The 13,684-nt window shown below is 63.7% G+C and overlaps 2 protein-coding genes across 2 annotated transcripts in view; one reads left to right on the top strand and one right to left on the bottom strand.

The window, feature by feature from the left end:
• Positions 1-58: 58 nt before the first annotated feature.
• On the top strand, positions 59-5,971 carry CBARP (CACN beta subunit associated regulatory protein). Its single transcript, XM_019538422.1, has 9 exons — positions 59-183; positions 294-584; positions 1,120-1,181; positions 1,440-1,605; positions 1,707-1,881; positions 1,960-2,112; positions 2,530-2,722; positions 3,217-3,400; positions 3,918-5,971. The coding sequence occupies exons 1-9, from the start codon at positions 59-61 to the stop codon at positions 5,086-5,088; spliced, it is 2,520 nt and encodes an 839-aa protein (XP_019393967.1). The 3' UTR covers positions 5,089-5,971.
• A 2,304-nt stretch (positions 5,972-8,275) lies between these two features.
• The window catches only part of STK11 (serine/threonine kinase 11), a 64,722-nt gene continuing 59,313 nt past the window's right edge, over positions 8,276-13,684 (bottom strand). The window contains exons 10-11 of the mRNA XM_019538267.1: positions 10,847-11,080; positions 8,276-8,798 (exon numbers count right to left, since the gene is read on the bottom strand). Coding sequence (XP_019393812.1) covers positions 10,872-11,080 — 209 coding nt within the window. The 3' untranslated portion in view covers positions 8,276-8,798; positions 10,847-10,871. The remainder of the gene's footprint in view (positions 8,799-10,846; positions 11,081-13,684) is intronic.

The raw sequence follows: 13,684 nt of genomic DNA, 5'->3' as shown, positions 1-13,684 counted from the left end.
CCCGGCTCCAGCGCCACGCCCCTGCCACTGCCCCTCTGCGCGCAGCCCGTCCCCGCACATGTCCCCGGCCCCGCACAGCCCGCGGGCAGGGCGAGGGCTCCGGGCTCTGCCCGGGACCCGCTTCCAGCTGAATCCCAGGGAAGAGAAATCATCACGTGGCTTCGATTTCCTCCTGACATCAGGGTGCGTTGCCATGGCAAAGGCTGGCACGTCACGTGATGCACTGACTGTTACATCCCCCCGCCGCCTCCTCCCCAAACCCCAGAGACCCCCCACTCCCTGCCCCGTGACAGTGCGGGCCTCCCAGGAAGGCCAGGGGCGGGGGGCGGGGGCTGGCAGGGGCCAGTGCAGACAGGGCACCCGGGCCCAGGTGAAGCAGCAGGGCCCGGGCCCGGGGCGGGCAGCAGGTCGGGACTCAGCGCCCGGCTGCGCCCGCAGACGGTGCCCAGCGAGGTGACGACGCAGGATGGCTATGTGCTGCTGCTCGTGCTGCTCTCCATCTTCATCGGGGGCACGCTGGTCCTGCTGTCCGGGATCCTGATCATCTGCCGCCGGTGCTGCGAGGCCGACCGCAGGCACGCCAGGTGAGGCGGCCCCGCTGCCCGTGCCCTCCGCAGTGCCCCTGGCTGGGAGAGGCGGAGGTGCCCCCGCGCCCCATGCCGGGTGCAGACCGGCCCCTGCCCACCCTGCCGGCGGTGCCCGGCCGAGCTCAGGCTTCTCTGTCGGGAGCCGGATGCGCAGAGGCGCCGAATGGAGCGGAAGGATTTAATCTCCCTGATCAGCGGCTCCGTTTCACCTGGTGATGAGCAGCCCGGAGCTCCCCTCCACAGGGCACTGCGCCTGACCCCCAGCCTGGCCCCGTGCCTGCCCACACCCCCTCTGCCCCAGCACCCGCGTGCCCTGAGCTGCTCTGCCCCTGCCTGGTGCTGGCCCAGCCCCTCTGCTCTGTGCTGCGCAGGCCACAGCGCGGGGGGTGCGGGGTGCATCACTGCAGGGCCCAGGGAAGGGCCAGGGGCCCTTGGCGGACTGGCACGGGGGTGTCTTGGATGGAGCAGCTGCCCCGGCCTGCCCCCTTGCTCCGTCTCGGCCTTCCCCCACGCGCCTCCCTCCCCTCTGCAGAGCCAGCGATGACCCCGAGAAAACCAACACCACCTACCTGGACGACTCTCAGCCTGCACAAGGTGAGTGTCCCCGGCCCAGCCCCACGCGGGGCAGGAGAAGCAGCTCTGCAGGGGGCCCTGGGGGCCCTGCACCCCCCCCGCAGCACCTCTGACCCCTCCACGGCCTCCCACCCGCTGCTCTGGACCCAGGCGGGAGGCGACGGTCCCTGAGGTGGGGCGAGTTGGCCAGGCCCCAGCCCAGTGCCCGTGTCCTTCCCTGGCCTTGAGGGGAGTCAGGTCGAGCTCCCCCACTGCTGACCCCTGCCCTGCTCCCCGCAGAGATCACCATCAAGGTGGACGACCCCGACTGCCTGTCGTCCTCCAGCTACCGGGATGTGGAGACCGAGCGTTTCCTCTCGTCCAGCTCCTCCACCGGGCGCCGGGTCTCCTTCAACGAGGCCGCGCTCTTCGCCCAGAGCAAGAAGACCCAGGAGAAGGGGCGGAGGTACAGCCCTGGAGGGGCTGGCTCGGGCTGGGGCAGGGGCTGGGTTCGGGGCAGGGCACCCCCGGCCCGTGGCAGCCAGCTCAGCCCCTGCCCCGTGCCAGGTACACGCTGACGGAGGGGGACTTCCACCACCTGAAAAACGCGCGGCTGACCCACCTGCACCTGCCGCCGCCCGCCCTCAAGATCGTCACCATCCACGAGTGCGAGTCCAGCGAGAACAGCCTGGCCATGACGCCCCGCCTGCCTCCCGCCAAGCCGCGCCTCGCCATCTTCCAGGTGAGCCCCGGGCGGGGACGGCCGCCCCCCGCGCCGCGACTGCAGACCACCCCCACTCCGATGCTGTCTCCCCCGCAGCCCCCCGCAGGCGCCCTGCCCCAGACGGCTCTCACCAGCCACGCCATGTGCCCCAGCTCTGCCTTGCCCGGCGACACCTACAACTCCACCGTGGACACCAGCTTCACGGAGGCCAGCCCGTCCGCCTCTTCTGACTCGGGGGAGGGCCCCTCGGTGCGTAGCCACGGCCCCCCTGGCTGGGGTGGGGAAAGAGGAAACATCTGTTGTGCTGGGCAAGGTTTGGTCCTCCCCAGAACCAGCTGCATTTCTACAGCACCAAACCTGGCCAAGGTCCTTGTAGCAGCTGATGGGCCCCAGCATGGGTCTCAGAATGGGATCTCCGGGGGGCGGTCACTGAGAAAAGGGGGGCTCCCCCTACCGCACGTGCTGGGGGGGCCGTGGAGCCTGGCGTCGTGCTCCAGGAGCTGCACAAAGGCACGGCGCCCGGCGGGCATCAGCGAGTCCAGGGGGAGGGGGCACGTTCACGGCTGGCCGCCCACCAGGCGAGCTGGCATTGTCCGTGCCCACTGGGCCGTGCTGGGCCCGCCCGGCACCCGTGGCTCACGGCTCCCCCTTCCTCTCCCCGCCTAGTTCGAAGGCGCCGCCCGGGCTCCAAAAGGTGCTGGAGCCGGGGAGCCCCCCCCGCCCCCCGCCCAGGGCACCGTGCTGCAGTTCTTCACCCGCCTGCGCCGCCACGCCAGCTTGGAGGGCACCAGCCCCTACTTCCGCATCAAGAAGTGGAAGTTTGAGAGCAACCAGCGAGCGTCCAGCCTGGACACCAGGGGTAGGTGCCCGCCGGGCCCGGGCCCGGGGCCGGGGTGGGTGCCTGGGGCGGGGAAGGCAAAGACCATCCTCTCCCCTTGCCCTGTGCAGGCAGGAGCTTAGCGCAGCCTTTTCCCCTGGGGTGAGGAGGGGACCCGGGCTCTGGGAGCCCACCTGCCCCACACGCCTGTCGTGGCCAAATCCCAGCCCCTCGTGGCTGCAGGAGCCCAGCTGAGTCGTGCCTGGGGCAGGGAGACTGCTCTGCATTCAGCCTCGCTGCCAGCTCGTTTCCCCCGTGCCGTGAGCAGGGCAGGAGAGGTCCCCAGGCTGGCTGCAGTGGGGCAGGTCCGTCTCTCATGGCCCCGTACAGGGATGCTGCTGTTATTCACCGAGCCCCTCGGCAGGGAAAGCCAAGGCAGCTATGCTTCTGGCACGGAGTGCATGGGGAGAGACCCCTTCCCATAGCCCTCCAACCCCCTGGTCCCTACCAACTGACTGTCCCCGGGGGGCTCGCAGGGTCCCCCAAGCGGCACCAGTTCCAGAGGCAGCGGGCGGCGAGCGAGAGCATGGACCAGGAGGACCGGGACCCCCACCAGACCGACATCATCCAGTACATCGCGCGGACCGAAGACGTCACCTTCCGCCCCGTGGCCGGGCCCTTCCTGCCATCCCCGGCCAGCCCCCCACCCTCTCTCGGCAGGTATTTTTCAGTAGATAGAAGGGCTAGGGAGGCTGGCCGGGGCCTCAGCTCCGGCCCGGGAGCCTGGGGGCAAGCGTGTGCGAGCCAGGCAGGGGCATTTCCCAGTCTCTCCCCCAGGAAAGGAGGGGGCTGAGCCCTGGAGCCCCCAGCCCTGTTCCCCCTGGGAGGGGTCCCTGCCAGGGGTTGCTTGTCTGGGGGAAGCTGCCCATGCCCTGATGCAGGAGGTGCCAGCAGCAGGGTCCCGGCTCCGTAGGGCTCCGGCCCCTCCAGCAAGGGCAGCAGGGCTGGGAGGAAAAGTGGGGGGACTCAGATGAGGGGAGATGGAGACGGGATGGAAGTGACTGGAGCGGATCGTTGATTTGCAAAGCTCTGCAGCGGCTTGGAAATGTCCCTGCCCAGTCCCAGCCTGCCCTAGGTACCGCACCTGGGCAGGCTGGGCTGGGCCAGGCCGGGGTGAGCTGAGCCAGCAGCCCCGGACCAGGCGCTGCGCTGTAATGCCCGCGGGTTGTGCCCCCAGGCTAGAGCCGGCTGAGGCAGGTGGGGGGGCTGCCGCGGAGGCACCCGGCGCGGAGCAGCAGAGCATCTACCACGACATCTGGAGCTTGCGGGCGTCCCTGGAGCTGTATGCCTCGTCTGAGCAGAGCAATGACCGGGACTCAGTGCGCAGCGAAGGGGGCGACAGCGTGTCCTTGGCGGGCGGCGCCCCCGGCTTCTCCTCCTCCCTGGACGAGGCCGAAGGCCCCGAGGAGCGGCCGTGGAGCCGACCCAAGCAGGACAGCACCGAGTCGGAGCCGGGCACGCGCAAGCTGCTGCAGATGGACAGTGGCTATGCCTCCATCGAGGCACCCAGCCGGGTGGGCGAGGACGGGCAGCCCCAGGACCAGACCGCCTCGGAGAAGCGCATCTGCTTCACCAGCGCCGGGCGCAAGGGCACCATCTTCGAGAGCTTCGAGGGGCGTGAGCCTGAGGAGGAGGAGGAGGAGGAGGAAGAGGAGGTGGCAGCAGGGGGCGAGGCGACGGTCCCACCACGCAGCCCCCTCGCCTGGGCTCCCTACGGGCAGATGTTCGCCAGCCGGGAGGCGCCGCCCCGGCGGGACTACAGCATCGACGAGAAAACGGACGCGCTGTTCAACGCCTTCGTGCGCCACGACCCGCAGTTCGACGACTCCCCGCTGCGCGCCCGGCACCGGCCCCGCGCCCACCTGCGCAAGCAGTGGCAGCGCGCCAAGCAGTACAGCGACCCTGGCTTGCGCTACCCGCCCGCCCTGGAGCGCCACCGCACGCCGCTGCGCCGCGGGGACAGCGTCAACTACCCGTTGGACAGCCGCTACCACAGCACCCTGCCCCGCATCGTCAGCGCCGGCGACGAGGAGGTCGGCGAGGGCGCCGAGGCTGCTGGGGACGGGCCGGAGCCTGAGGCCGAGGCCGAGGCCGAGGCCAAGATCCAGGTGATTGAGGAGGAGCCGGCCGAAGCGGCCGCCGAGCCCCGGCCCAGGCCGGAGCCCCTTGGGGAGCACTGCTCGGGCTCCGGCAAGTGCCTGGGCCTGGGGTCCCAGCTCCTGGGGGTTGAGCTGATGGACAAGATCATGGGTGGCCTCGAGGACCGGCTGTACGGGCACTTGAAAAAACCGAGAGAGAGCGTGGAGTTCGCCGTGGCCGTGGCGTCCCCTGACCGCAGCCCTGTCTAGGCCGGGGGGGAGAGCACCGGGTTCACCCCGACACTGCATCAGGGTTCAGGGCTTCAAACCCTCCCACTGCTGGCGCTGCTGCCAGGCCTGCCGGGTCCTGCGCCCCGGGGCGCCCGTGGCAGCCTCTCCCCTGGGAAGGGGCTGGGAGGGTGGGGGCGAGCCCGGCTGGAGGTGCCGGGGCGGGGTCCTGCTGCACGGACCCCTGTCCATCGTCAAGGGCTTGGAGGGGCCGGGTCGGTTGGGACGTCCAGCCTTCCACGCGGGGGGGGGGCACGGCCCCTCCGCCCGCGCCAGCCCTGGGGCCCAGCAGCCGGGGGGGGTGGCGGGGGCCAGGAGCAGGCGCCTGCCTGTGCAGGCCTTTCTTGCACGGCGGGAGGTTGGCTCCACGGGACCGTTTTCCTGGTCCGCACCCCCAGCCTGACTCTTACCTCACGACATAGAGCTGTGTAGCAGATACGAGACCCCCCCACCGCCCCCTCCTCTCTCTCTCTCGGATTTTTTACAAGCAATAACGCGTCTCTGCCTCTGCCTGGAAACATCCTGGCAAAGAAGGGGCCGGGGCTGGGGCGCACGGTGCGGCGGGGAGGCGCAGGGCGGTTGCAGGGGGTTGCTGTCCCCCAGGGCCGGGGTCCGGAGCTAGCAGGAGTGGGGGGGCCCCAATCCAGGGGCTCCCTGCTCGAGGGCAGGCTGCTCCTGCCACGCGCCAGCTCTCCTGCTGGCCTCGAAACCCTGGCCGGGATCCTGGGATCTGAACTGGAAGCGGGACCCCCAGGGCAGGGGGAGCTGGACCCCGCAGGGATGCCCATAGTGTGTGCGCGGGCGGGGGCATAGATTGCGTTTTCAGGCAGTGCCTGGGTGTGATAGGACACAGACACCCCCCCCCCTGCCCAGTCCCTGCCATGGGGCTTGGCTCCCTGGGGGCGAGCCGGTGCTGCACCCCCCAGCCTGGGGAACAGGGGAGGTGGAAGGGACTTAAGCAACTGCTGCTAGGGAACAGTGTAATGCTCTAGGTGCCAAATCAGGGGTGCGGGGACGGAGAGGACGCCCCAGATGGGCTGGGACCCCGAACCCATCCTGAGAACCCACCCCTTCCCAAAGAGGGAGGCTGCTCGGTCCTGACCCCCCCCAAGCCAAGCTGCTCCCCTCTTTCCCCGTGGCTACAGGCCCCGTAGGAAGGAGGGCAGGTCAGCCTTGGCAAGGCTCCACCACGGGCTGGGGGGGAATGAAGGGGGTGGGCAGGGGCAGCCGCCAGGTCCTTGCAACTGGCCAGCGGCCCCCGCCCCAAGCGCTGGTCTTTGTTATTATTTATTGATTTTTATAGCGGTGGATGGATTTGCTGCTCCGCGGCGAGAGGGGAGGGGAGGTGGGAGGGGAGGGCCGGGTTAAGCTTTGTATTGGTTTTTATTCGTGTTTCCAAGGATGAGAAGCAAAAAGATTTATTACCCGCGAGACTTGGTCAGCGCCAGGGGAAGGGGGCACGGGAGGCAAAAGGCTGGGGGGACCAGGCGCGCCTGGCCTGCCCCCCGCGACCCCCAGCTGCATGCGACCCCACAGCCCAGGTCCTTCCTTTCCGTTCGCAAAGTCTCTGTCCAAAGCACTCACCTGAAACTACGACTCCGCGTTTTTAAGCCTATAAAGAAAGAAAACCAGCCCAGCGCCTTCCCGCACCTCCTTTGTCGCTCCAAACCTGCCTCGCTGCTTCGGGGTCGCCCCAGCACGCGGACGGGCCCCGCGGGGCTGGTGTGATGGGCTCCCGGCACCTCTGGCTGCAAGCAGGGATGACATGAGGGCTGAGGGGGGCATTGCAGCTGGGGCTGGGGTGGACTTGCCCCTGTCTGGGGGCCCCAGAGGTTGGGTGCTCCATGCTTGGGGTTTGAGCCTGAGAGCTGGTTGCGGCAGCTCTGCCCTGGGCACCCTTCCAGCCTCCCCTGGACCCTGCTGGTACCAGAGCATGGCGGGCTCACTGGTTCCAGGCCAGCAGCTCGGAGACCGTAGCCCCAAGTGCTGGGGAAGCGCAGGAGTGACAAGTGACACTGGGCACCGGGAAGGAGCAGGGGCACACGTCCTGTTGGGCTGTGGCACCTACCTTGGGATGACCCTGCAGGAGGGGCTGGGCAGCTCTTTCCACCAAGGGACAAGGCACACAGCAGCCACGTTTGCCCCAGCTGGAGGGGGCATGTGCAGGCTCTGCTGTGGAGCTTGGAGGGAGGGCTGGTACCAGGGAGCCAAAGCTCCCCTGACTCCAGCCATGGGATGGGCTCCACCCATCAACCTTGTGCCAAGGAAGAGCAGAAATGAGCCCACAGGGCAGCGGGTTCATTCAGGGAGGTCCAGCTAGAGCTGGCAGGCAAAGACTGCAAAGGGACCATTGGCGCCCATCACTTGTCCCCCTGCTACTCAGCAGGTGGTGGAGGCATCCCCATAGATGCAGCCTGCAGCAGGGAGAACAGGGCAGATCAAGGGACCTACACCAGTGAAAGGCACCTGGCCCAGCCCACGGTCTGGAAGTCACCAGAAGACATACCCAGCCTGGCACCGCACGGAGGGCCCCAGAGCAGGCATCCCCCTGTCCGATGACGGAAGAACACGTGTAGGGGAAGCCGGTGGGGCAGGGCTCGGTTCAGCTCTCATCCTGAGCTAAGCCCTAGTGTGAGCAAGGATGAACGCCGGCCGTGAAACTGCTGGGAGCTCAGAGCCCCGCTCCTGCTCCACATCCTGTAGCGAACCTGATGCAACCCCCACCCACAAAGGGCACACGCCTCAACAGCAGAGCAATACTTGCCCCTACAGCCCCAAGGCAGGAAGGGACAAGGGGGGGTGGGGGGGATGACACCCAAAGTCAGCAGAGGGGTGAAGTCTCCCCCTTGGTGTCACATAAGGATATTGGCTGCTACAGACCTGAGCCACCCCCTCCACCCAGGAGTAGGACCCAGCCCCTCTTGCCATAACCCCTCTGCCAGAGGCCTCCACACTCTCTCCTCCCCTTGCCAGGGCAGCAGGCAGGGCAGGAGGAAGGATAGGGACACGGCCTCACCGGTGCTTTTTTATTTTCTTAAAAAAAGAGAAAAAAGAGAAAAAAAAAAAACCCCAAATCCCCAAACCATTATCATCGCCATCAGCTGCTGGCCGTGCTCTGCTCCTGGCCCAGCCCGGCACGCAGCTGGGACAGAGCGCCAGCGTGTCTGGATACCTGTTTCTTTGTCCTCATTGGGTTTATTTTAAACACATCACGATGTGTAGGAATCTCTAAATATACCGCAAATATAAACAAAAAAAAAAAAAGGAAAAAATATATATATAACAGTAGTCTAAAACATAAAGTGCACGGCCATGGCTTTGCACCAACGTCTACACAGCTGGGGCAGGGGGCCCTGGGGGATGACCTCCCCTCTCTCCCCCATGCCGGGTGGGGTGAGGACACGACACCCCCACCCTCCCCGAGCCCCTCCTTCGCTCCTCCCACCCTCTGCATTGCAACAAATTAAAAACAGAGTCGCTGTCTTGATTGGCAAAAAGACTGATGGGGGCTGGGGCATCCTCGTGGCAGCGGAGGGAGACTGGGAGGCAGGGGCTGCCCACAGTGGTGAGGTCGTGGGCTGTCCATACAGGGCGGGAAGGGAAGGAGGGTTTCTCATGTGATTTTTGGATTGCAAGCATAGTCCGCTCCAGGGAGGTGCCGAGATGGGGCGAGGATGGGGGCACAGGCTGGCCTGGGGAGAGAAAGAAAAAAAGAGGGGCATTAGGAAGAGAGAAGCAGGGCACTTGGGTACCATGCAGGGCACCCTACCCTTCCCCCTCCCTTGTTTATTCAGATTGTGGACCAAGCCCTTCTGTCCAGCACCTAAAGACCCCAATCCCGCTCTGTCGGGGTAACTGGGAACCTTTGAATTGTACTGGGAACACCGGGCAAGGCTGCCAGGTGAAGTGCCCTAGTCGGTAGCAGGGAACAGCTGAGAGGTTTGGGGCATTAGCAGGAGGAAAGTAAGGTTACAGGCAGGTGATTTCCAACCGGACAGAGTCCCTGCCCGCAAAGCATGCTGAGGTTGGACCCTGAGAAGTTAACCAGGCTGAAGAAACCTGCTCCCTCCACCCCAAACCCCAGCATCAGGGTCCCTCCGGCACTGGGACAACTAGGTAGGAGCAGAAGTCCCTGCCTGAGGCCACAACCAAGCCAGTGGCTCCCTGCTGCACTAGATCCCTGGGCAGGTGACTCACTGGCGGCCATGAATTAAACATGAAAGTAAAAAAGCCGGCCACATGGGCCTTACGTAGGCCTGACAGCTGCAAGGGGAGGAACAGGCTTTTATTCCTGGCTTTTTTCAAGCTACAAAGCTGGTCAGGATCCAAAGAGATAACAGAGCCTCAGTGCCATGGAGGAGCGCGTGATGGGAGCGAGCAGGGCCGGGGGTGGGGACGGGGGCTGGCCATGAGTCATCAGTGTACGAATCTGGGTGACGACAAAAGACCCGCAAGGGGTAGGCAAGGAGGAGGGCTCCGTGCCTCTCTGCATGCTGGAGATGGAGCCAGCCATGACAGCTGGCTAAGACCGGGGAGCGGACTGGGATGGCCCTAGCCTGCGGGCCCACCACTGAGCACTGGGACTGACCCAGCACGTAGGCAGAGGCAGCACAGCCCGGGCTGGGGGCCCTTTCCACCTGCTCCCACTGTGCTGCACATTCTCCCCAGCCCTTTAAAAGCCACCCCTGAGGAGGCGGGGAAGCAGGGCCAGGGGTACAGAGCTAGAGCCCCAGAGACACCCGAGTTGGGAAATCTGGAGGAAGAAAGTCCCTCCCTCCCACCCACCAGCTTTCTGGAGCAGAGAGCCAGGGGCACCTCACAGAAGGACCAGCAAGGAGCTGAAGCCTTTGCTGGCATGACTCAGGCAGGCCCCTTCATGGCAGGCAGGGAGGGAGGGAGGCAGGCAGGCGGCAGTGCTGGAACAACAGGAGGAAGCACTCAGCTCTGATGAGCTGGTTTGTGCCTCTACATCCACCACCCTGGCAGAGATGGGGCTCTGACTTAACCCCTTCCTGGAAAACAAGCGTGCGCCTTCTCCCTGGTGCCCGCTGCCCCGCAGCACCACCCTGCCCCAGGAAGCTGGCTCTCTGGACGGATGCTGTCCTCTGACCGGCCCCTGCCTGGGCATCCCAACCCCGCCTGTCTGTAGCTGCCTTTGTAACTCCTTAACCTCTGATGCTGACTGCCAGGCATCGGACTGACTTGTCCTCTATTGCCCGTCAGTGGCTGCCTGGTGGGAGTGGGAAGAGGATGTGGTTTAAAGCTCCTGGGAGCCTGGTACGCATTCAGGTGGGAGTCAGTGCTACAGCTCTGGCCCGAGGAACTAGCACCAGGTGACAGGGCAGTGGGGCAGGAACCAGTGGAGGCAGGTCCAGGCCTAGGCCCAGCCCTGTGGTATGCAAGCGAAGAAAGCATCCCATTCCCCCTCCCCACAGCTCAGACACCCTCAGGCAGAGAACAGTGCCCCACCTTTGGGTTTCCCAGGGCTCAGACTGATCCCAGGAAAGGTGAGGGGTCCTGGTCAGGGCAGTCAGGTTGTGTTCACTGGGGTGGGATCTCCAAGACAGGTGCACCAGCCTTAGGGCCATCCCTCCCTGCATCCACCGTCACTGGGGGGTCCAGGTCCATCCTACTACCCAGAGCGCCTTGGGGTTACACAGCCAGGGTCCGCACAAAGATCCTCCCCACAACACCCCCCACAGGGCCATGTAGCCCACGAGCCTAGGAGGTCCAGCCGCACCTGCAAGGAGAGCAGCGCTCCAGGCTCACTGCTGCTTGCAAGTGGAGAGCTTGCGGATCTTGCTGCTGGCGGAGCAGGCCTTGCGGGAAGGGTTGGAGGAGGCGCTGGCCCTCCGCTCTGCCTTCGATTTGGTGCTCAGCTGCCCTGGCTCCGTCCCATTCATACACACTGGCTTGGGCAGCCCCTTGCTGCGACTCTGCCCGTTCTGCCCGGCCTCCTCGTCAGGCACCTGTCCTGGAAGAGAAGCAGGAGGGGTGGGGGTCAGTGCAAGGTGAGAGGGTCTGGCTGCTGGTGGGGAGAAGACTGGCTCTACTTTCATTAAGGACAAGACTTGGCAGGTGTGGATCACTCTAAATTCCATGTTCGAATTTAAATTTTCTTGAAATCTGCTTTGCTGCCTGCAGGGCCAAAAGAGGGGTCATGGGTCAAGATGGGACCCATCTGAACAAGGGGTTCCCAAAATACAGCTCCCCCTTCCATTAGCCACCTACAAACGCCACGTGCTGCTTCTAGTGCCTCCTTCCCTGCCATGCACATAGGGCTGGAACACCACGTATAACGCCTACACCACAGGCTCCAGATACTCAGGACTGATCTCAGCCATCACCCTCTTGCTGTGAAAGCAAAGGCCCGGGTTTGTCGTCCCCTTGGCACACCCCAGAGGTTTTACAGAGCCCTGAAGTGCCTGGCAGAAGACACGGGATCTTTGCCCTCCACCAGTGCCAGGTAGCCCCAGGCAGCTCAGAGTGACTTGGCACGACAGGGACAAAGCCCATCGGACATGGGGTTGGAGGGGGGTAGTGACAAGAGGGCATCAGCTTGCTGGGCTCTCCTCCCTCCCCCCCGCCGCCTGATCCAGCCAAGGTAATTTCCTTCTGGAAGGAACGTCACGCTCCAGGGCTCTTCAGTTCTGACTCAGAGGCTCAAACAGTAGCGGGGGCTGCACGGCGATTATGTATCCTTTTCTTGAAAGGATGCTCAGCTCCTTCCCCAAGGCCGAGCGTCACGTCATCCCAGCCGTCACCCCATCCCGGGGGGAGGGGACAACAAGGGGGACCGTGATGGTTTCTACTTGGTGGGGAGGGGAAGAGGCTGTTGAGCGCCTCCATGCTCTTGCTTCTTGGCCTGCAGAGCAGATGCCACTGCTCTTGTCGACTCCCCCCATGCCTCCAGCCAAAGGCCCTGCTGCGTGTTCCCAAGCTCCCCTGTTATGGGATGCATTTAATGGGCATCCCAGAGCCAGGCACTCCCCACGCTCCTTGGTGCTGGGGAGAGCTGACACGAACAACATCTGCTAAACTTCATCAGAAACAGCATTTCGGATGCCTGGCGTGTGTGGAAACTTCCCAGTGGCAAACCGGCCGGCAGCCCCGAGGAGCGGGGAACTGGAGCCAAGGTACAGTAGTATGAAAGCTGAGAACACGAGATCGGCTGTGGCAGGCTCAAAAAGGGCACATGTTTTTTAACAGGGAGGTGAAGTAACCCCTGGAACAGCTGATGTGCCCAAGGTGGGTTCCCCACTGCTTACAAGCCTTAAGCCAAGAGGGATCTTTCCTAAGAGGTTACGCTTGGTTCAGCTGCAAACATCGCTAGCCCCCAGAAGCTGGCTTTTCTTTCAGCTTTCAGACGCACAGAATCCTTGTGCTGCCACTGGAGGACGCAAAACACAGGGCGAAATTCTCAGGGGTACCTGTCAATTTAGGGAGCCCCCCCAAGCCGCCAGGGTGAGATGCTGAGCAGCAAGAGCTTCCACCCACTTCAGCCATCAGTCCCGCATCCTCTGAAAAAACCAGGTCCTGAGCACATGATGGCAAGTGCCCAAACCAGCAAGAGCACCACAAACATCCAGGGCCATGTTCTGAGCAGGTTAGTTAAGTGACATGCTGAAGGGCCCAGAGTGAGACACTGGCAGAGCAGGGAATGAAACCCAGCAATCCCGGGCCAGTAAGTCAGGGGTCCCAACATCTGATGCCTTAAAACAGGACACATCTCCAAGAAAGTTCAGGTGTCTTCCCCCCTCCTTGCCGTGCCTGGGGAAACCCCCCCCCGGAAGACTCCATTAAGACAGATGTCATGCTGCCATCCTCTGCCATCCCCCACCCCCAAAAAAATCACTGGCCCCTTGTTAAACTCTTGGCTCCCCCAGCCCAAAGCTGCAACTGGCAGGCAGCACATCCCAGCCACGTTTCCTCTCCAAGAATCTGGTATTTTGGTTCGCTTTGTCCCCCCAGTCTCAATGACGTGCCTCTGCAGCACCTCAAATAACCCTCCTCAAAGCAGAGCTGGGCTCCTTCCTCAGCTGAATTCCAGCCAAATCGATTAACATTGTGGATTGAAAAAGAAAATTCAAACCTGTTCATTTTTTGTTTGTGGGGTAGGCTCCCCCTCCTGCGCTCCCCCAACCCTCGCCAGCTGAATCCCAGAGACGTCAGGTGGGGCAGTGAGGGGTGGGAAGAAGACCCTGCCAAGCTAATTTCGTCTCTCCTCCTAATGACAATTGCTGACGTTCGATTAATGAAAATAAGAATTTTAAATGCTTGCTGAAGGCTGGCAGCTCTCCGCCCACGCGGAAGCTGTGACCCATCGTGCTGCGTCTATTGTTCTCCAGTCATTATGCTGCCTTACCATTATCAGCCAAGAGGCGTTAAAAATAAGAAGAAAGGGACGCCAGCCATCAAGAGCATGTGCATTTGTCCTTGCCACCCCTTGTGCCTCCCAAGTGCTCAGTCCAGTTCTTTCAGATGAGAGCGGTTTAAAATAAAGATGCAAAGAGCTTCCGAATCACTGTGTTCGTCAGCTGGAACAGGGGAAGTGTGTGTGTGTGTGTGTGTGTGTGTG

This window comes from Crocodylus porosus, unplaced genomic scaffold, assembly GCF_001723895.1.
Source record: "Crocodylus porosus isolate Cpor-Errol unplaced genomic scaffold, CroPor_comp1, whole genome shotgun sequence".
NCBI lineage: Eukaryota > Metazoa > Chordata > Crocodylia > Crocodylidae > Crocodylus > Crocodylus porosus.
This window is presented reverse-complemented; position numbering and strand designations above follow the sequence as displayed.